Here is a 21,089-nt window from a genome sequence, read left to right as displayed (position 1 = left end):
TTTAACTACAGGTCAAGGCCACACACTGCACCCTCGCCTATTTCGCTAGCCCTAGGTATTAATTTGCAGGATGCAGTAGCGAGCAAGCAAGACTCCGTGGCAGTGTGGCACCACGAGCTCAGGGCCCCCATGATCGTCTCCTAGGCCACGTTTCCTAGGGTTTGAGTTTGATCGAATATTCGCGAAGAACAGTATCTCCCCCACCTGCTGACCGGACCCTGACCCCTGGAGTCAATCATAGCGTGAGTGAGATTATTGAACATTGAAAACAGAAAATCCTCCGAATTCTGTTGCAACGTCTGGATGCACAAACCGCTCACTATTTCTAGTTGAGTATATACCGCGTTCTAATATGATAGAAAAGTAGAATAAGTATAGTATGTATATAGATATGAACGAAGTTATGAATATTAATGACGTTACACGGATCTCCAGACTCCCCTGGCACCCTTAACCGGTGGCTGAAATCTAAATGCCTATGTCGTACAATAATTAGGCAGATTCTTAAAATACCGACATCGGCAGGATTAACGATCAATCCAACCTTTGTGCAATGCAAGTCCTCTATCCACTAGCAGCACTATTTGCATGGGGAAATGGTAATCGTGCCTTGTTTGTATGGCTGCGACCCCCCAACCCTCTCCTTCACTTTTATTCTTTCACAATGATCGTCATCCCTGGCCCCTTACGGTGTACACCGTGTAACACTGACTAGCCATGTCAGTAATAGAAATAAAACTACCATGGAACTACCAAGCAAGTACCTGTCCTATCGACAGGATTGCATGCTAGTCATTTCCCCTGTCCTTGTCCCGCGTGGATCTGTCCATGTGGAAGCCCACGGGCTCATACCTACTTAGTCGTGGATAGGGCTATATTAACTCCTTAGGCAATTTCTAACGGCCCTTAGCACTAGACTGTGTCTAGACGGCGGTGGACCACTGCACGTACTAGTCCACCAAAGACCGACTACCCTGGTGGGATAAGGTGGGCAGAGACTAAGTAGTAGTACTTAAGCATGCCCGAGAATGCCCAAAGAAAGCGTAGAAGTGATCAGGATATCAACCGAGAAAGGGGGAGAACCCAAGCGAGCTTCCAAAAGTGCCCAATTAGTTTCTTAGTTTTCTGGCCTTGGGAGTCTACGAGGACACACTGCGGCTTGACCCATCATTGTTTCAGAATGATGGGGGCTGCAGAGCAGCATCAGAATATCAACAATGTCCAGCAATTCCGGCAGGGTAAAGGCCATCATGACTATCATAATCACTAGTCTAGTCGGTAGTTATGAGTTGGGCGCATGTCACCGGCCATATCAATAAGTTGGCAATACTGTATGTCTTTCGAACTGGGTGACCTGCCTGTCTCAGATGTACTGACTCCAGGAACCCATATCAAAAATTAAAACTGTTCTATAAAGCGTACGTACAGGGAGAAGAATATGTAACTGTCTCGCCTTCCTACTCAACACCATGTTCCTGGTTAGGTACCTAGGGTCGCTCCTGGATCCATCTTTTTCTATGTACTGCACTGCAGTGTGGTTAGGCTTCAATCAAGAACTGAGACGACAGTCCGGGAGACATCCATCAGTAATTGAACACAGCAGACTAGATCATAAGATGTCTTGTTGGATTTCTCTGCTTTCGTATCCTCTGATCTACAAAAAAAAAAAAAAAAAAAGAGAGAGAGAGAGAGAAGGGTGTTAGGTCTAGTCTTTCTGTCTCCTCTATTGTATCGCGAGGCTATCGTCAGGTGATGGATGTTACTAGAGGACTTTGCTAAAGGTTTCCTTATCCAAGGACTTGGTGCGCAATTTTTCGCTGCCAATAGTAAAAAGACTGATTTTAAACCATGGGAAAAAAAAATACTTGAACAATATTGGATTACGACTCCATTGATTTCCCCTAAGTAGTATATATATATATGTATATATAATGTGCTAGATGAATTAATTTTGCGTTGAGATCCTCCGTCCGAACTGATTTGATTATGTACCCAAGAACTTGTAATTCTGCTTATGATCATGATTTACCCTTCAACCCCTTCTTCCGGTTCTCTCTCTGTCTTTTCTCCTTCGCTGCCTCCCGTCGTCTCCTCTTCCAAGCACGGTTATTCTCTCCGCGATGTTCCCAGAACCACTTCGCAAACTCGCTCTCATCCTTTCCACGGCCGGAGGAGGGAGTTGCGTCCGCCATCTCAACGTCAGATTTATCATCGTGATCATCATCGTCGTAGTCGTCCTCACCATCGTCCTTGCTCCCTCGCTCATTGTTCCAGAAGAAAGTGCGCCCGGGAATGGCGGTATCCGGCGTCGGGGCGGCGCTTCGGATGCCGCGCATCTGGAGGTCTTTCTTTGTGAAGGGAGTGTGGGGTTCGGTTGCATTTTGCACTACATTAACGCCGTCCTCGTCTTCTTCCTCGTCGTTATCGCCGCCGAAGAAAGTGAATTGCGTGTTGACTTCCAAGGCGGGCTTTTCGTCAGGAGCGTGTCGTTTGAAGAGAGCTTCCAGGGGGTGGACTTCTTTCGAGTCCTTATCCTTGGCTTCAGTTTCAGCGTTTGAGGGGTCCTTTGTTTTGGTAGTGGCTGAATTTTCAGCAGCAGCAGCAGAGTTGTCTGCATCGGTAGATGCGGACTGGTCTGGCTTTTTAGATGGGATATCTGATTTCTCAGTTTCCCCTTTGCTTTGCCCGTCGTCGGACGATGAGTCATCCGATTCATCGTCAGAAGATGCTTCTTTGCCAGAAGATTTCTTTTCTTCGTCAGACGACGCATCGGATGATGTGACGCTCTCATCGCTCTCTGAACTTGTAGTGTCTTCCTCATCCGAGGATGAGCCGCTGGACGAGGTCCAGTCGGTCTCCGACTCGTCACTAGATTCCACCACCTTCTTAGGCGCTGGCGTGTTCTCCTTCCTCGACTTCTCCTTTTCCGGAGCCTTTACTGCGGGCGAGTCTTTTGGTTTCCGCTTCTCCACAGAGCCCTCTTTCTTTCCCGGTTTGTATCCAGGCTTTTTGATCTTGTCAGAGACAGGTTCTACCACGTTTCCTACGCTGTCGACCCAGCCTTTCCCTTCCACGAATTCCGTGACGGCCTTCTTTCCTTCGCCATTGCCTGTCCTTATGAAACTTGGGTGGGTGACTGTTCTCTCAAATTCGTGAACGACGACTTCCCCCGGCTTCTTCTTCTTCTTAGACTTCTTGTCCTTTTTCTCATCCGTAGACTCGACGGATGACCGATTAGGCGGAGTTTTGGTGCGGAACAGGCATTCGGCATTCTCCGTGTACTTGGACTTGGGTTGGGTCTTGGGCTTCTTCTCATCCTTCCCATTCTTCTTCTTCTCTTTCTCTGCCTTCTTCTTCTCCTTCTTGGCGTGTGCAGGCTCCGTCCAGCCTCTCTTCACTTGACGGTCGGGAGGAAGCTCGTAGCCCTCAATGGTCCCATCCTCCGCCTTCCGCTTCTTGGACACTTTCTTCTCGGGTGTGGACTTCACGTCTGACGCGGCATCCTCGTCGTCATCTCTGTGTCTTTTCTTGGGGTGGGCCACTTCGACCTTGAACTTCTTGCCCTTAAGGATCGAGCCGTGAAGCTTCTTCTTCAGCTTGTCTGCCTCCATGGAGGGAAGGCTGACGTAGCCGTAGCTGTTTTCCGGGAAGGTCTGGACCGTGTGGAAGGAGATATCGGTCGCTACGGCGCGGACGGGGGGTGCGAGGACGGAGTCCAGAAGGGTCGGTGTGAGAGGAGTGATATGCAGGCGCGTGGTAGCCTCTGTCATCGCAGCATCATAAGATTCTGTGTGACCCGGAACGACCGTAGAGAGGAAGTCGAATGGCAATGGAGGCAGCTCAAGATATAGCCTCGCAGACAAAGATGGAATTTGTACGACATCAACAAGCTCGATTTGGATTTTCCGGTAGCCAGCCCGAGGCCGCGGTGGTGTGGCGCAGGCGGTCGACAAAGGCCGCACCAGCCCAGCGTGTCAGCCACAGACGACGGTCCTGTGGTCCGTACGACGACGTAGCGCGCCGGGTTACCTAGCTACCTAACATACTGAGAGTCGACGGTGTAAAAGGCGTCTACAGTCACACCGGGATATCACTACGAAGCCAGTATGTTCACATCGTCCATCGTCAGAATCCGGTCCAGGCGCAAGCTGTACGACGCGGACGTCACGCAAGAGCGCTAACTCGAGCAAAGATTTGCCGGCGGGTCACGGGCGCTGGTTGACTAAGCCCCGACGGCCCCGTTGCCGCCCAAGCGTTCAGGCGCCCTCGCATGATTCGCATCCCATGCCTTCTCCGCGACGATCCCCCATCGGAGCCATCTCATCGCCCTGTCTTCCTCTCCTCCTCTCCCTCAGCTCTTGTATTGTTATCGCCGTTGTCGGTCGCAGCCCAGAGGAAGTGTCCATCCTATCCCACGACTCCGGATATTCTATCGGCCTGCGGCTACGCTGATCTCATCGCCGCCCTCTCAAGCCACTCCCGTCGCTCACATGGCAACATTGGGTTTCTTATCGCCGTACCCATCAGAGGATCATTCTACCCCCCGCTCTGACCACTAACGCCCTCTCCAACCACGCTTCCCTCCACCACATAACCCATCTCCTGGAGGGTACGGGGAAATTACCACTTCTTCTGTCCTGTCATTGTCGTCCTTGATTCCGTCGCCTCATCCGCCGCTCCGGAGTGTGATATCCACCCAGCGCTATCCCGCGATTCCCGCTCCTCCCGGGCCATCATGGGTAACTCGCAGACCAAGGAGGCACGATCTCACTCACCTCCTCACCGTCGCAGCCATCGCCATGGTCCGGTCTCTCCATCTCGCCTGGGTCGATCGCCATATCATCACTCCGACCGCCACCATGATTCAAGGTCCACGAGCAGACCGGATCTCTCCTTACTCGGAATCAGCGGAAGTTCAGAACGAGAGACTGCAGCGTTTGAGCATCGCCGGGAGACCAAGCAGGAGAGAGAGGCTCGTCGTCTGGAGAAGGAACGGATCGCCCGAGTGAAGGAACGCGAGCGTAGCATGAAGGAGGAGCATGTAGACGGAGGCTATCTGGTTACACAGGGTGTCTACGTGGGTCCAGAAGACTTCAACAAAGCGGTTGTTCGCCAACTGATGGTATGTTGCTGCTTGATTTTTGACCGTGGTAATATTCGACGTTAACAATGTCGTGCAGATCGAACGACGGCTTGCCCCGTTCTGGAAGGGTCTCAATGACTTCTCAGAGTCGTGGACTGAGCATCAGCTGATGGCTGCCGCGCGAGGTATGCCCATTCCTCCACCGGACGTGATCCCGCCAGAGCTGGAGTATAAGCTCCCTCCTAAGGCTGCGGACGGGAACGGTTCCACGGAGAAGAATATTCAGAGCCTGACGGTGCCAATGTCGTCACGGTCGCCGTCCTATAATTCCGATGCATCTCAGGGCACTGTTCCAGCTCAGTCTTTGCCCTCAACTTCACCAATTGCTTCCGGATCGTCGAGTTCACCTCTGTTCAGAGGACGGGCGAAGACACTAGCGGCCCTTACGACTGCGCCAAAGAGCAGTTCGCAAACTGACTTGGCACCCCGTGAAATGAAACTCCCTCACGACCCGTTCGTTAACGGACAACCGATTGAGGCCTATCTGTACAAGGACGCTACCGAGTGTCCCATTTGCTTCCTTTACTATCCGCCATACCTCAACAGAACCAGATGCTGTGATCAGCCAATCTGCTCGGAATGCTTCGTCCAAATCAAGCGCCCTGATCCTCATCCGCCAGAACATGGAGAGACGGATCCGAACGCAGCCCCTGATTCAGAGGGCGGTCGTTCGAACACGGGAGAATATGAACTCGTCTCCGAACCTTCCGCCTGTCCCTTCTGTGTTCAACCGGAGTTTGGAGTCACATATTCACCTCCTCCATTCCGTAGGGGTCTCGTATACACCCCGCACCCAGGTAGCCGTACACCTGGAAATGCCGTTTCCCCCGTATCCTCGACATCATCTCTCTCATCGGCAAACGCCAACAGAGATACAGGGCGGCGTCGTGCCACGTCCCTTTCCGCAAACGACCCGCAAGTAGTAACGACAGATAAGATCCGTCCTGACTGGGCCCAGAAGTTGGCAAATGCAAGGGCACAGGCTGCACGACGGTCTGCAGCCGCCACAGCTCTCCACACCGCTGCATACCTCATGAACTCAAGCGGAAGTGGAAATGATTCGAGGAGTTTCGGTATTGGTAGGAGGGGCGTGTTGAGAAGGACGGGCGGTACTGGAAGCAACAGCCCCGGCAGCCGCACAGGCTCTTCAGCTCTCAGTGCGCTTGCATTCCTGACTGAACGGCGAGGGACCGAACATGAGACGGATTCCGCTGAGGAAGCGCCTTCGACCTTGGCACCACCGCGTGGGAGCTCGAGACGCAGTCGGATTGATGATCTTGAAGACATGATGATGATGGAGGCAATTAGGATGAGTTTGGCAAGCGAGGAGGAGCGACGCAGGAAAGAAGAAAAAGAAGCGAGGAAAGAGGCTAAAAGGAGAGAGAAGGAAGCCAAAAAGGCGGAGAAGTCCGCACGCAAGAGCGGCCTTTACAGCGAAAATGGGAGCAGTACCGCTCTGAACGTGCCGCCAGGAAGTTCTCTGGGGAGAGTGGAAAGCAGCTCCTCGTCTCAAATTGGAGAGGATGTGTCTTCTTCAGGAAAAGGCAAAGGCGTTGATCGAGTATCTCCTGCTGCGGCGACTACAGCGTCTACGGATCTGGATCCCGCTTCGTCCGCCGGTCCCGCTGACCCCACATCTCCTGAGTTTGTCAATAAGATAGATCAGGATCAGTCGCCCTCCTCCGCATTCCAAGCGCCTCCTACGGAGCCATCGAAACGCTCGCACCTGCGACACGTTTCAAGTGCCTCGTCTTCGTCTTCGTCGTTTGTCGAATCCGCCTCGGGAGAACAGATCGGATCGGGCACTCCTAGTGGCGCTAACGCATCACTCCAACCCATGTTCAATTTCCGTAGTCTTGCTGCCGTCATTGGAGACGAGGAGAAGGGAGACGAGTCAGCAGAGCATGTCGAGGACTCCTTTTCCAAGCAGCAAGCTGAGCTCCCTGTCCCAGGAGTTCCTGGAGGGTCGAAATCGGAGCCTACAGACTCCTCAGATTCGGCTGAGGTCTCACCTGTGCAGGCGAAGACAAGTGATCTCCACGAAAATGGAGATGCCTTCGCGCCTAAAGAGCTCGAGGCAAACTCTGTTGAGATCACTGGGACTACTCGGGATGCTGAGGCGACAACTTGACCTTCGCAAAATATCGTAGTTTCCGATCTCTGCCTAGTTAGATCATCTGGCTCCGCATTCTTACATCTCATGTTTCTTTTCTTTATCATGAAGAGCTTTTTATGCAACAGCGAGTATAGGAACGGAACTAAGTACGGACGGCTGGGCGCATTGGGCTCTGGGTTTGAGTCATGTCTTTCCCTTTACCCTCTCTTTCTTATGCAAAATGGCATCTTCTTTTCTGACTGTGGGAGTTTTGGCTCGAATTTCTTTGGGACTGTTGGCGTCCTGGCCATGCTTTTTGTATAGACTGTTTTGAGATGCATGTCCTTCCCTTTTCCCTGTCCGAGTACGTCATTTCTCTGCGTGCTAGTCTACAAACAAATTTGTCACGAAAGCCATCAATACTCGACTTGCCTATCTTCTACCTCGTGGCTTCACCTTGAAGTTGCCGGCCGAAGGAGTCAGTTCGACCATCATCTTTCTCAAAGTCATCAAACAGCACGCGCGTTCCCTTCCTTGGACCTTTCTCACTTCCCTGCCGAGTTTGATGCAACCTTAATGTCCATCATGTCCTCTTTCATTCCCTTTTTCTTCCCTCCATTGTTCCCGTATCTAGCTAGCACTTGCGCGCTCTCTAGAGCTCTCTTGCACATACGTTCCATCCGGATGGATGAAGTCTACCCACCGCGTTTACATAGGGGCTCGGATTAGATACTTCCTTGCCATGACGTACAGTATACATGAAATGCGATGACGCTACATAAGATGCCAAATTCTGCTTGTACTCTATCCTCACGCCCAGCCTCAGTAATGTCCGTGTTCTGTCTCAGAAGATTATCCTGTGGTTTTGGTTTTCGGTGCAGTATGTCAATGAGATCTGTTGGCTTTGAAAAATGTGTTGCCGTCATTAACTACTACTTTTTCTCTGGAGAAAATACAGAGTAGGAACAGGATGAAATGGGGGGAAGTCTGAATATATGGTTTAGAAAACCCATCGGCGTCAGTTTCCACCGATTCAAGGCAATTCACTGCCATTCACGGGACAAGAGGAGCATATTTATCGCCAGATGGAAAGACTTGCCAAATGGCTCATAGAAGACAGGTGGCATCACTCCGCTTCTTGCAAGACAATTTTCCAACCTTGTCACCAGGCCTTGCAGCGACCCTATGATCAACCTCAGTCAAAGACCTTGGGTCATGATAAACTGGGTGCGCACAGCTCATAACCGACCCGAGGAAAATATAGCGGATGAGAAATGCCACAGTGGCACGGATTATGCAGGCTGAAATTGTGTTAATGATCTTGCTCTAGTTGATCCAACGATAGCCCTCGATAACGCTGGTAAGGGTGCAGATCCTTATCGAGAAATCGTATACTGGATGGGAGGAAATTAAAACGATGAACAGATAACTTTATATACATATTGCTACTGGTAAGTGTGATCGATATTCCGTTAGAAAAGGAAATTGTACTAACAACGTTATTCGTCTAGCCATGTACAGTATCTTAAAAAGAATGACTAGCATACAGGGTTTTCCGTACCTTTTCAGGACGAGACAGTGTTGGAAAAGCAGACCTAAGGGTGACTATGAAGAGGAGGCATCATCGGAGGACGGCTTAAACTCACAGATAGCAGAGACAGCAAAACAATTACACAAAGCAACGGATATCGAGAGCTTCAGGTTCACCCAGGTTATCCAATAACCCAGTGGGAAGCGTAGAGGCGCCTAGAATACACCGTTTAAAGAAAACACGATGGTCAGCCAATAATTTAATGGGTCCATACCCCTCAACTACTTCCAAGTATCCCCAGCAACTCTACGCTATCAATTCTGATGACTAGATCACACAGAATTCCTTGTTACAGTAGCACTAAATTCCCTCATGTAGTACACGGCTTTGCCAAAATGTTTGTTACACCCACATCCGTGTCCCAGTCATCTATTCCCACCGCTTTTATTATGTTGCCATCTGCGCTGACTCGACCTACAGGTTTCCTGTGAGCCGATTCATTATTTTGTCCTGCGAGGCTGACATCAAGGCAAATTACCTCTAGAATGATATTCACATCCAGTCCACAAAATGATCCATACACTTTCTGATAGAATTCTTCTGCTGATCTCGGATCAGTTCCTCGACCCCCTGAGCCATATGTGTCTCATAAGTGTCTGCAGTCGCTTTTACAACCTGTTTATACCGCTTTTATACAAGCATTTCAGGCTCGAAAGTTTCTTCCCCCCGCCAAGTTGGATATCGCTTGCACCCCGGCTCTACCCCAGCCAGTGATTCATTTCACCCAGGAACTTCTTCAGAAACCCGTTTGGCTCATTTCGTGCGCTCATTATATCAACAGCTGGAAGCCTGGAGCTGCGCCTCCTCACAAGCTAGCATGCCGTTGACTCTGCGCTGTTTCAAAAGCTAGTGAGATCAGTCAGCAATTCCGAAGAAGAACGAATTCAGTGGGAAGCAAATCTCCTGGTTGGAGATAAAATATGACTGGCCTGCCCTGCTGCTTCTACCGATGGAGGACCTGAGAAAACCCAACGTTTGATATTCCCTGTTCGCGAACGAACCTGGCTATTTGGAGCGGATTGTCCAACGAATTGTCAACAGAGAGAAACCATTTGAGTCATCATCACCCCTGCGGTTCCTAGAAGATGTGGAAGCTGTACATGGATGGGAGGACGTAGTCCTACAGTACACATATCTTGCGTGCTTCCCTATTTTCTATTTCCATCAATACACAGGTTTGTGTAGGTTATAGAGGTGAAATTCGCTGACAAATACTAATTTGACAAACAGAGAACCCCAAGAGGTTCTACGCTTGCACTTTATTCAGGTAGCCCACCACCTCCTGATGCCCCTTCTCCTCAGCCACCATGAGCGGCGTCCGATCCAACTCATCCTTCAAGTCAGGCCTTGCCCCCTGTTGAAGCAAAAACGCAACAACATCAACATGGCCAGCATAAGTCGCCTGGTGCAATGCCGTAAACCCAACAATACCGTCATGATCATAGCGATCCCTCGCATCGTCATCAACGTCTGCCCCATGTTTCAAGAGAAGCCGCATCATATCAAACTGGCGGAACTGAGCCGCTATGCCCAACGCCTCTAGCCCATTAACTCTCGCTCCGTACCGAATGAGCAAGTCGGCCATTTTGGCATTATTCCCTTTCACGGCCAAATTGAGTGCTGGATACAAATCCCCCAGCGCATTCCGACTTGGATCAGCTCCTTTTTGTAACAGATTCTCGGCCAATTCCATGCGGCCGTGACGGACGCTCGCAGGGAGATAACCTCCAACTCGGTCGACGTTGTAATTCACATCCAGTCCGGCGGGGAATAGAATATCGAACATCGTAGACGGCGGTGTGGACCCAGCCGTTGAGTTTGGCACTGTGAGAAATGCCAGTTTTCACCAAACCGTAGGCTTCGCTTTCGATCGCTCGGCATAGGATATATTCCAAGGGTAGTTGGGATTCTCTGGGCGCAGGGTGGTCGGTACCGTCGAGGAGGGCTTTCCATTTAGCGAGTTGTTCATGTGAAGCTGGGGTCCAGATTTCTTTTCCCATGGTCCCTGGTCTCTTCGGTTTTGAATGCGCGGGATTTTGGGTTATGATGAGCTGGCGGAGATGGCGAGGAATATATTGCGGGGTAGGCTAATCCATGCGGAATGTGCATATAAAATGATAAGTCTTATATTTTATAAACTAGGTGAATCTCTGATGTATCTATTCAGGTGCATCGCCGCCAAATGACACTTGTGAATTTGGAGTTGGTCCGTCTAGCTGAACTGACCTGGTGGCGAAGCAACAGGCATACAGGAAGTATGGCGGCATCCATCCTGGCAACGGAGCAGCTCTGGCTTTGATGATGGCTGTTTAGGAAGGTTTACCTTCCTAGGGACGATTTTTACAAGGAAATTACCAATGGCCTGTTGTTCTTGGGCATCATGCACCGAAGGTTAAAACAATAATATGGGTACGCGTACTTTTCATGTAGGGTACCAACCTTATTTGGCATTTGTGCCTTAGGCAAATAGGAGATCTCGCACGTGATGCCAAGCAATCCGGATCCACCTACAGCACGGAGTACGGGGATCGCGCGGTGCCGTCGCGGCACCGACCTAGACGCAGTAGACCGCATTCTCCGATAATTGAATGACGCACGACCAAGATCTCAGAGGGTACGATAGAAAACAGACCCCGGGGTTGATGAAATACGAAAAGACGGAGGCATCAAGCATATAATTACCCGATATAACCTGCGCCCTAACTGCCAATAGTTCCCGTCCGTGCAACTGTGAGACGGTCAGACGGAACAGATCCAACATGATACCACGAAGCGGCGGCTCGCGCCTATTCCTGTTTCTGTGCTTTCTCTTTGCTTGTATATCAGCAGTATCAGCATCGAGTAAGTGTTGGAATATACAGTCCCGATCCGGATCGATCCGGGCCGGCGCTTCGATCTCAATTAAAGCTCGTTGCCTGCTTCTATCTATCTGGCGCGAGCGAGGAGAAGCTGTCGCGTCCTCCTCACCCTCCATCCTGTGCCTTCTAACTCTTTGCATTGGAACTACTTTGCTGATAACTGTTGTTCCGTCTGCAGCGCCCGCCTCCTTCTGCAAATGTACCTGCTTCTCGAACAGCACCATCATCCAGCTGGATTCACCGCCTCTGTCATCATCAGCCGACTTCGCCAGCGCCTTTCTCGGACGCCGCGACGATAAGAAGTACCGCTCCCTGAACTGCAATGACTGCAACCGGAAGTTCTGTCTTGATTATAACCTACCAGTGTGCAAGGGGGCAAAGGAGGAGGATGTGTTTACGACGTGCTTTCGTACGTGGGATCTTTTTCATTTTCATCCTGCCCTGTTTGCTGGTTCATGTGTGCAATTAATCTCTCTGGAGCGAGAGACACAGTCGATGTTGGCTTCTTGGTTTTAATAAGGCCCAGAAAAAGCGACTCACATATTAGAAACCGCGAGGAGGTCATAAAGGTCGTTCTGCCGTGTACTGGAGACTGACTGCGACAAACAATTTACAGAGCGAGACTCGAGGAAGGATGAAGCTGTAGTATTCATCTTCATCTTCGCGACAAGCGGTCTGCTGACCTGGGCAGCATTGCGACCCTGGGTAGGGAAGTGGATTGAGGTATGTACCCGCTCCTTGTTCCATTTTCCTAGAACCAAAGCGGTTCAGGCTGTCTTTTGCGCGCGCTAGGAGGAAATAAGAGGTTGCTAACTCTTGTGACTTGATCAGGCTGCTAGAGAACGGAGGTCGTATATTCCTGTTTCAGAAAATACAGATGGGCATTGAGGATCGCATGTTGAAGAAGGCACAAAAGGATCTTCATGACTTGCTCATGTACATAGATATTTAGACGTCATCGGTCAGCAAAGGCGTTTGAAGGTTGGCGTACGTGTTTGTCGGGACAATGACATGGCGTTCGAGTACCCACTTGTCTATCGGCCATCTGGGCTAAAGGTCTGGCTATGGATTCAAGTGCTTCTTCACCGGCTGCCATTGCGTCTGCAGATAAGCCTTCAGCTTCGTCAGTCTAGAATGGAGCGGAGAATAAGCTTCCACATGAGTATGGCGTCTGATTCCACTTGCGTTGAAGTGTACCTGTCAGCGTCTTACCGGCTGGTACGCATTCTGCATATACCCGCCGACTCGATGGACAAACTGATCAATTGCGATTAACTGGGGTCGTACACCGCCTCGAAACAACGCTGCGGGAGGCTGGGAGCAAACCGTGGACGACAACTGTGCGGCAGCCGACATACGTAGGGTCCTTGCCAATAATAGTCTGCTAAGGGCCACATGGGTTTAGGGCCCGTAGGATTGACAAAGGTACGTGGTTAATCATGAGCTCCATTATCGGTCTCTGGTGTTCTAGATGTTCTAGATCAAGGTCTCGGAGAGCTACGAGGCAATTGGCAGAATGGCTTTGTAGTCTTTAGCTGCAGACCAGTCCTGAATCCGTCTGCTTAAGCCTATAATGTATGGCGGCGCGCTTGGTGTTGGAGTAGCAGTCGGAGCTTGGAGCTCTTGCGCTGCTGCGATCACCGCGAATGAAGTGCGGGGAAGAGTGTCCACTTTTCGTAGTGGAGCGGGGTCAGCAGGATTCAGGAGAATTGTGGATTTCAGCTGTTAGTGTGGCCACAGCGGAGAAATCCAGCACCAGCTGATATAAAAAAGTTTTCTCTTCAGCCTAGGACATTGTCATATCGCCATCCACGATGCAGGTCACCTCGTTACTATACACAGATCTATGCAACCGTGCATATCTCTTAGGCCAGCACATATGACTCTGGTAGTGGCTGCTTGGTACGCCATACTCGGTAGACCGCAATGTGCGAGAACAGCCACCTGGAGAAAAGGTAAGACCACAGGAGTGGCGCGAAAACGACGAAGTCGAACTTTTCAGGTGGAGTTGATTTACCGTGCGGGCGAGACCGTCGCCGAAGCCTGACCGGCTCAACGCTCGCAGGCTGTGAGCGAATCAGGTTGCAAAGCCACACGAGACTAGTGCGCATTCAAGATCTATTTCCATTTTCCCGGCTCCTTTCTTGCCTTGCCCCCTGTTCTGGCTCGTAAATGTGTCACTTCGTCGGACCTCTGACCTTTACCGTCGTAGCAAACAGTGTATCCAAGTGCTAATCCTGTCTTTTGGGGAGATCATCGAGAGGGAACTAGTGCGTAGTATCCCGCTGTACAGAGTACAGTCATTGTCAGCTGGAGTGGATCACTGATAGTGAAAAGAGTTGTAATAAGTTTTCTTGATAGTGGGGCACTGCTGTCAGAAGGTTCTGAGTGGGTACTCCGTAGTCGGCAGGACTTTATTCTCAATCTACATCTAGGCAGTAAGAGCACCTAAATTGGGAGCTTCGCAACACCTGCTTGTTGACCGCTACACGCGGTTTGAAATTTCCGTCCATGTGGAGTGAGAGAAAGGGGGGGATGTTTGCAAGGCAATGTCTGAGAGGTCAAAAACGGAAGTGCGGCCCAAGGCCGATGACTGGCCAGGGCATCCGGAACGGAGATGTTTTCGAGCACGAGGAACGCTTGTTTCCCGGTGGAGCCGCCACGCCTCTGAATCCGGATCTACGAGCCGTATCGGGCAGGCGCTCGGCCGCTCTCATGCTCTCGAACATTAAATGGATGATTGAAAGCAATACATAGAGAATGGTTGACTATAGAACGGCCGTCTTCGATGGAGGAATCGTGATTGTACCTAATGGCACCATCGATTGCTCCTTCTATCCATGTTTTCTGTCTTTTTAACCATGCGATTCTCTCCGTACAACATACATCATAACTTTGCTTCCATTCTGCTGCTCCTCTGATCAGGCGCTCATGCTCATGATCCATCAAAGTAGCAAAACATTTCTAGCCATGGACACGGGATGCAATAGTTGAGTATCATTTTGTCTGTTGGAAGGCCATCGGGGGGTATATAGAGAGCTAGACCACTCTCCTGCTTCGTTCCTTCCACTGCCAACTTTCGCAGCTCGGACTCGGGCACCGTCTGGCTCTTCCGGCTCTGGCTAACCATATCCACCGGCTCCGTACTGACCCTCGCACATCTACGGGTCGCAAAGCCGTCGAGGATCTCCCGCCGCCGTCCCAGCCTCGCAGGTGGGTGCTTAGGCCTTCTGGTGGACCTTCGGGAAGGCGCGCCGTGCCTGCCCCTCTTTTATCTACATCACTTTTGCCATCGCTCCTCGGAACCATTCAGACTTTTCCTTCGCCTATATCCTCCCTTCCAGGGGTCTCACTCCTCCAGCCTTTGGCGTTGGTGATTCCATTCTCCGTACCCTTTCCTGTTCCATGTTCTGCTCTTGAAAATTCTCCCAATTTGCCGGAACATCATAAGCAGTGACGCACGGAGACTGAACAAAACAGAGGCGAGAGGCCTGAGTGGCTGAAGTCAACCTCCTATCAAACGAAACAGCAAGCTCATATCTTTTAACGAAAGAGACTTGCCTGCTTTCGTTTCTGGTGGAGGATTGCCGTAAGGATCATAGATGGTTCTGAAGAAGATGGTGTTAACACGTCTGGCAAGACGAGATCCTTCCGATGATAGCTTCCCAACGGTCCAGCTGTGTCTTCTGGGTAGGTTACCCTTGTCACTTCCGTAGCACTCGATGGACGGTACTCAATGCTAACGTCGGCTACTTCAACAGCAATATGTCGTGTTGCGGAGCCGATCGCATTGACGTCCATCTTCCCATACTCATGGGTTATGGTCAAGAACTTCCAAGTCGGCAACCCGAATAATGCCTCATTCTACGCTGGCATCCTTATATCCGCCTTTTCCCTCGCGGAGGCCCTGACGGGCATGTTTTGGGGAAGCCTTTCTGACCGTATCGGCCGCAAACCGGTCCTACTTCTCGGTTGCGGGGGGACACTGTTGTCCCTTCTTGTCGTCGGATTCTCCACTCACTACTGGATCGCTCTTGTTGGTAGGATCCTTGGAGGAATACTCAATGGCAACATTGGCGTTATTCAGACTATGGTCGGAGAACTGGTTAAGCGACCCGAGCATGAACGTAAGCCCAACATTGTCCACAAAGATGTTACTGAGGGGAAAGCTAACCTCGGCCAGCTCGAGCTTACGCTGTGATGCCATTTGTCTGGTCCATTGGGACAATCATTGGGCCCGGTAAGTATTTTGTAACCTAAACAGGCGGCGGTTTTGCTGATCTTCTGTGCCCCAGCAATTGGAGGACTGCTTGCAAGGCCCGCTGAAAGTTACCCCTCCGTCTTCTCCCCGGACGGTCTGTTTTGTAAATTCCCTTACTTACTGCCAAACCTTGTCTGCGCTGGTCTACTTCTGTTCAGCATCATCGGAGGCTTTCTGTTCTTGCAGGAAACGCACCCGGATCTGCAGCCGTGGAGCACCCCTGAGGACTATGACAATTCGACCGCTAAATCCCCTTTGCTGCCTGCTGCTGGGGCAACTGCTAACTCAGGAGCGGATTTGCGAGCCGAATCTTATGGGACTTTCAACCAGGTTGACATGCATGAAGACGAATACTGGAAAGTTCATTCTGATGGATCGAGGAGACCAACGACCCCTCCTCCTCAAAAGATCTCAGTCTTCACATGGCGTGTGACAATGCTTGTGATTGCATTGGGTATCTTCACTTATCACTCAATGACTTTCGACCATCTCCTCCCCATCTTTCTGCAGGACGAGAAATCTGGGGAAGTCTCGACTCTTAGTCACCGGCTCTTCAATATCCCCCGTGGACTTGGCCTTTCAACCCGAACCGTTGGGGTGGTTATGTCGTTTGACGGCGTAATTGCTCTCATAATCCAGAGTGTCGTCTTTCCACCACTGGCAGAATGGCTCGGTGTGTGGAAGCTGTTCATCCTGGTCACCGTCTTACATCCGGTCACATATTTTATTGTTCCAGTCCTCGTATTCTTGCCACGAAACCTTGTGTTCCCAGGGATCTTCACCTGCTTGATAATACGCAACTTCCTTTCCATAATCGCCTATCCGCTCTTGCTGATCCTCATCAAGCAAGCAAGCCCTTCCACATCAGTCCTCGGGAAGGTCAACGGCCTAGCTGCATCTGTGGGAGCGGCTTGTCGTACGATCGCACCTCCCGTTGCGGGGTTCCTGTACAGTGCCGGTTCTCGGATAGGCTTCACCGGCATTGCCTGGTGGGGAAGTGCTCTCGTCGCTCTGGTTGGCACTTTCCAGCTCTGGTTCATTGAGCAGAAGAGAAATGTTTCAACAATAGTGAGGGCAGCAGCCCCATGCCGCGCATCAGCTGGTGAACCTGCTACTCAGAAGGACGTTATTCACATTGTCGTGACGGAGCCCGAAGATTGACAGGATAACACTTGACCGTTTTCCAAGGGTTGCGGCTTAGGCGGGTTTCTTGTAATGATGACCAAGGACACGTTCACAATTCCCTTATTTTAATTCTGGTTCGAATGCGGTTTGTTTATGCAATATGTGGCTATGTATTTGGCGTTGTTCTGTTGGCTTTCACGGTTAGTGCGGCGCATCGGAGTTTGAAGGTTGAGGTTCTGTTCTACTGCAGTAATTGCTCCTCGCCATCACGGTTACAAATTGATAAATGGTGGCTAATACTGGTATTCTGTGCTGTACATATCGGTCAATTCAAATGCCAATAGTTGAATACATAAGGACCTCTGGAGATGGTATCGATGTCGAGAGTTATCTATTGTACGAAGACCAGCGCCTTGTTTCCACCCTTCCTTGCTTTTTGATAGACAGAAGATACACTTACTAGGTATTAGGAACTACAAAGTAATCCAACAACAGGCCCCTTCCTGATACCAGTGAGCGAAGCTATTACTGGTCAGAAAACTATTTCAAGCAGTATAACAGTCACTCGCACTTCGAAGGACTCTGACTTCCGCAAATTCATTTATTTTCTTTCTAATTATTCCAGAAGCACTATTGGCAGCAGATAAACAGCCCCTGTCCTGTTAACCTACCTAGGTGCCTAATCTTTAAGCGGACCCCATATTTTTTAAAACATAAGGCGCCATCGTTTGTGTACACAGTACAAAGGGGGGCGGAAGTTGTCGTTGCGGCGTCTATTGGCACCATACCCGATCTGTCCATCGAGCGGGGTGGTGAATTGACACGGGGTTTTCTGCCTTTTCAGACCGCTCTCGGGACTAGTTATCTATACCACAACGGGTTTAGCTTTGTTTACTGCCGGGCCCCCTATCCCAGCAACCGACAGCAAAATAAACGGCTCTTCAGAAGCTTTCCGCTCCATTTTACTCCGAAGTGTCGCAAAAAGGTCTGCGCTCTGTGTACATATACTTTTCCTTCTCCAATCCATCACATCAACGGTCAGACACGTGCAGGAGAACGTCTACCTTTGTTTGAAGTGTCCGTCAGACACGGACAGTTCGAATCGCACATCATGTCACCCCCTCTTTCTCCTCTCTCCTCCTCGAACCAGAATGTCAGAGCTCGCTCGCCAGCTACCACGCCGTCCGGTTCCACCGCGCGTCGAAGAGGCATTGACGAGATAATGGCTGCTGATAATCCCAAAGAGAATATCAGCGAAGTCCCCGCGAAGAGGGCACTCTTCGAGAGGAAACATGACAGCGAGGAAGCCATGTACCCGACCGCTTACGAGGTGCCTTACACCGGGACGGATGACGCCACGAGTGAGGGTTCTGTCGAGCAGCCTCCTAGCTCCCCTTTTCTGTATGATGTTAAAGAAAGTACTGCCAACCTTGAACAGAATCCCACAGAGAGACGGAAGTCGAATGAGATTACACATGGCGATGCAGCCTCGACAGAATGGGTGCACGAAAATAACGAGAACGAGGATACACAGCCAAATCAGGAACAGACTCCTGCCAAAGAAAACACCATGGATGTGAAATACGACAAAAACAACGACAACCGCCGCGGCGCAGAGAAGCCTGCTATTGAAATTTTTGTGGATGAAGACGTTCGCGATGCGGAGCACCAAGACTTCCGAGACAGCGGCCGACGAGAGATGGACAGTACTACCATCGAAGACAGGCGCAACGAAGGCATGAGCACGGTCTGCCAGGGTGATTCTGACGAGAAGGCAGATATGGACTGTGATGTTGAGAATGATGCCACGAATGACGTACATCGGGACCCAATGGACGATACCTGCCTCAGTACATTTTCTGCTGTTCCCAATGCGGATATGACATTGTTTGCAAAACTGAGAAGAGAATCGCCGACAAAGACGATGCGCGACATACTTGGAAGTCCAAGTCGACGGAGAGACTCCCAGTGCCAAAGTGTGGAACAGACGACGCCAGGCACCGTTAAGAGGAACCCGAGGAGGAGCACAGCTCTCTTCGATGTGACCTCTCCTGTTGCGTCGCCTACTCCCCGCAAGAGAGATGCCAGGAATGAGGACGACACTACTAATCTCCTCGACTTTACGGACCAGCTGAACTTCTTCCCGCGCAATGCACCGCGTTACTCTATGCAAAACGAGCATTCCTCCCCGTCCCGTCGGTACACACAGAGGTCACGACAGTCGATTCGGTCACCGGGGAAGTTTAATCTACTTGACTTCGACATTCCGCCAGCGCCTACACCCCGTTCTATTCCGACCATCACCCCTCGAGAACTGGAAACCGTGAAGTCTGGCTTCCTCTCAGAGATATCCTCGCTGAAAGCAAGTCTGAGTGGAAAGGAGGCTGAGGTTTCAAGTCTGAAGCAAGCTATAGCGGATGCGGAAAGGCGCGTTGGAGAAGCTTTGGAAGAAGCAAGGAATGAGGCGGCCCGCAAAGAAGCGTTAGAGATCGAACAGGCTGAGTGGGAGCGGAGAGGCAAGGAGATGGAGACGATCTTGCGAGGAATCAAAGCACAAATTGTCGAAGGGGAGCGTGAGAGAGACCTTCTGATGAAGAAGCTTGAAGAAGCAGAGAAAAACAAAGAACATCTCGAAGGCAGGATTGTTGAGCTAGAGGGCCAACTGTCTGCTGCAAGAGACGCTGCGAATGCTGGAAGTGGAAAAAACCCCTCGAACAACGATTCCCGCAACATGAAGACGGCAGAAGAGGCTGCGAGGGAGGTCCAGGATGCAGTTGAGAGAGTTGCTCGCGAGCTGCACACGCTGTACAAGAGCAAGCACGAAACCAAGGTCGCCGCGCTCAAGAAGAGCTACGAGGCACGTTGGGAAAAGCGCGTTCGAGAGGCTGAAAACAAGCTCAGGGAAGCTGTCGAAGAGAATGAACGTCTGAAGACAGAACGCGATGCTACAATGTCCGGGCCCGTGAACCCGGACGCCAGTCTGATCGCTCGTGAAAAAGATGAACATGAGGCTGAGAAGCGTGTTCTCGAGGCACAGATCAAGGGTCTGCAGGAAGAAATGGCTACTCTGAAGCGGGATAACGAGAGACTGCACTCGGAACTAAAGGTCGAAAGAGCGGAGAAGGGTGAGCTTGTTGCTGCCGTTGATGAGTGGCTGGCAATGCAGCAGCAATCGCCACAGCAGCAGCAGCAGAAGATCGAGGAACCACCAACCCCAAGGTATCCTAGCTCTCAAGAATCTACCAAGAGCGTGGAGCCTGAGCCTGAGGATTTCCGTCGCAGTATCAGTCGCCCTGGTACAAGTGGCATAAAGCCGCCGACTGCGGGTCTCAGCAGTGCAAAAGCGGGCCGATTCGGCATGCCTGGAAATGGTCATTCGAGGGGCAACAGTGGTAGTAGGTCAAGTATCGCCGCTCCTACTCCTAGTCGAAGTGGTATCATGGGCTCAATTGAGCGCATGGGTCGTGGTGGCTCTTGAGTTTGCGTGAGATGATGTGCTTACGCTTTTCTTTTCTACCGTACTTGCTGATTACTTTTTCACTCTTTCTTTGGATGCGTATGTCTTGGGGGGTACTATTCGGTCTGCTACTCTTCTGGAGGTGGTTTTTGGCCGTTGGTGTACATGGAAGATTCCCTTTTGAGCGCATGTCTGCTTTTTTTCTTTCTTTTGCTCCTTGGTTTTGTTTTTCATAACGGGTCTTTCGGGGACGTACATAGTCCGGGGCGGAAGGGTTTCGTGTTTGGGTTCAGACGGGTCAGTACGAGTCGTTCAACGAAGTCTACGAGAATTGAAGTTTTGCTATATGTCTAATTCTGGAAAAGTAAGATGTTGTAATTGTTGTCTTGCGTTTATTTACTTCGATAATGATCTTTTCGCGTCTCCTTAAAAGCCTATATACAAGATTCATTGACTTCATTTCAACGTTATTAGGAACAGAAAACGATGTGCAGGATATAGAACTGGCAGTACTAACCAAAGCTTCTACCTCGTCGAATTTCCGATGTCTTCGATGGCA

The 21,089-nt window shown here is 50.6% G+C and overlaps 5 protein-coding genes across 5 annotated transcripts; 3 read left to right on the top strand and 2 right to left on the bottom strand.

Moving 5' to 3' along the window:
• Positions 1 to 2,018: 2,018 nt before the first annotated feature.
• VTN00DRAFT_304 (uncharacterized protein) lies at positions 2,019 to 3,770 on the bottom strand (the record flags this gene model as incomplete). The annotated part of the gene is made up of 1 exon (XM_069429313.1): positions 2,019 to 3,770. The coding sequence occupies one exon, from the start codon at positions 3,768 to 3,770 to the stop codon at positions 2,019 to 2,021; it is 1,752 nt and encodes a 583-aa protein (XP_069291012.1).
• Positions 3,771 to 4,735: 965 nt separating this feature from the next.
• Positions 4,736 to 7,274, top strand: VTN00DRAFT_303 (uncharacterized protein; the record flags this gene model as incomplete). Its single annotated transcript, XM_069429302.1, has 2 exons — positions 4,736 to 5,122; positions 5,181 to 7,274. The coding sequence occupies 2 exons, from the start codon at positions 4,736 to 4,738 to the stop codon at positions 7,272 to 7,274; spliced, it is 2,481 nt and encodes an 826-aa protein (XP_069291011.1).
• A 2,801-nt stretch (positions 7,275 to 10,075) lies between these two features.
• VTN00DRAFT_302 (uncharacterized protein) lies at positions 10,076 to 10,615 on the bottom strand (the record flags this gene model as incomplete). Its single annotated transcript, XM_069429291.1, has 1 exon — positions 10,076 to 10,615. One exon carries the CDS (start codon positions 10,613 to 10,615, stop codon positions 10,076 to 10,078), a length of 540 nt encoding a protein of 179 aa, XP_069291010.1.
• A 396-nt stretch (positions 10,616 to 11,011) lies between these two features.
• Positions 11,012 to 17,109, top strand: VTN00DRAFT_301 (uncharacterized protein; the record flags this gene model as incomplete). The annotated part of the gene is made up of 8 exons (XM_069429280.1): positions 11,012 to 11,084; positions 11,866 to 12,096; positions 12,304 to 12,410; positions 14,773 to 14,900; positions 15,328 to 15,377; positions 15,449 to 15,814; positions 15,871 to 15,927; positions 15,983 to 17,109. 8 exons carry the CDS (start codon positions 11,012 to 11,014, stop codon positions 17,107 to 17,109), a joined length of 2,139 nt encoding a protein of 712 aa, XP_069291009.1.
• Positions 17,110 to 18,184: 1,075 nt separating this feature from the next.
• Positions 18,185 to 20,551, top strand: VTN00DRAFT_300 (uncharacterized protein; the record flags this gene model as incomplete). The annotated part of the gene is made up of 1 exon (XM_069429269.1): positions 18,185 to 20,551. The coding sequence occupies one exon, from the start codon at positions 18,185 to 18,187 to the stop codon at positions 20,549 to 20,551; it is 2,367 nt and encodes a 788-aa protein (XP_069291008.1).
• Positions 20,552 to 21,089: the final 538 nt, after the last annotated feature.

Source organism: Thermoascus crustaceus (assembly GCF_041956765.1).
Source record: "Thermoascus crustaceus strain CBS 181.67 unplaced genomic scaffold VTN00scaffold_1, whole genome shotgun sequence".
Classification (NCBI taxonomy): Eukaryota; Fungi; Ascomycota; class Eurotiomycetes; order Eurotiales; family Thermoascaceae; genus Thermoascus; species Thermoascus crustaceus.
This window is presented reverse-complemented; position numbering and strand designations above follow the sequence as displayed.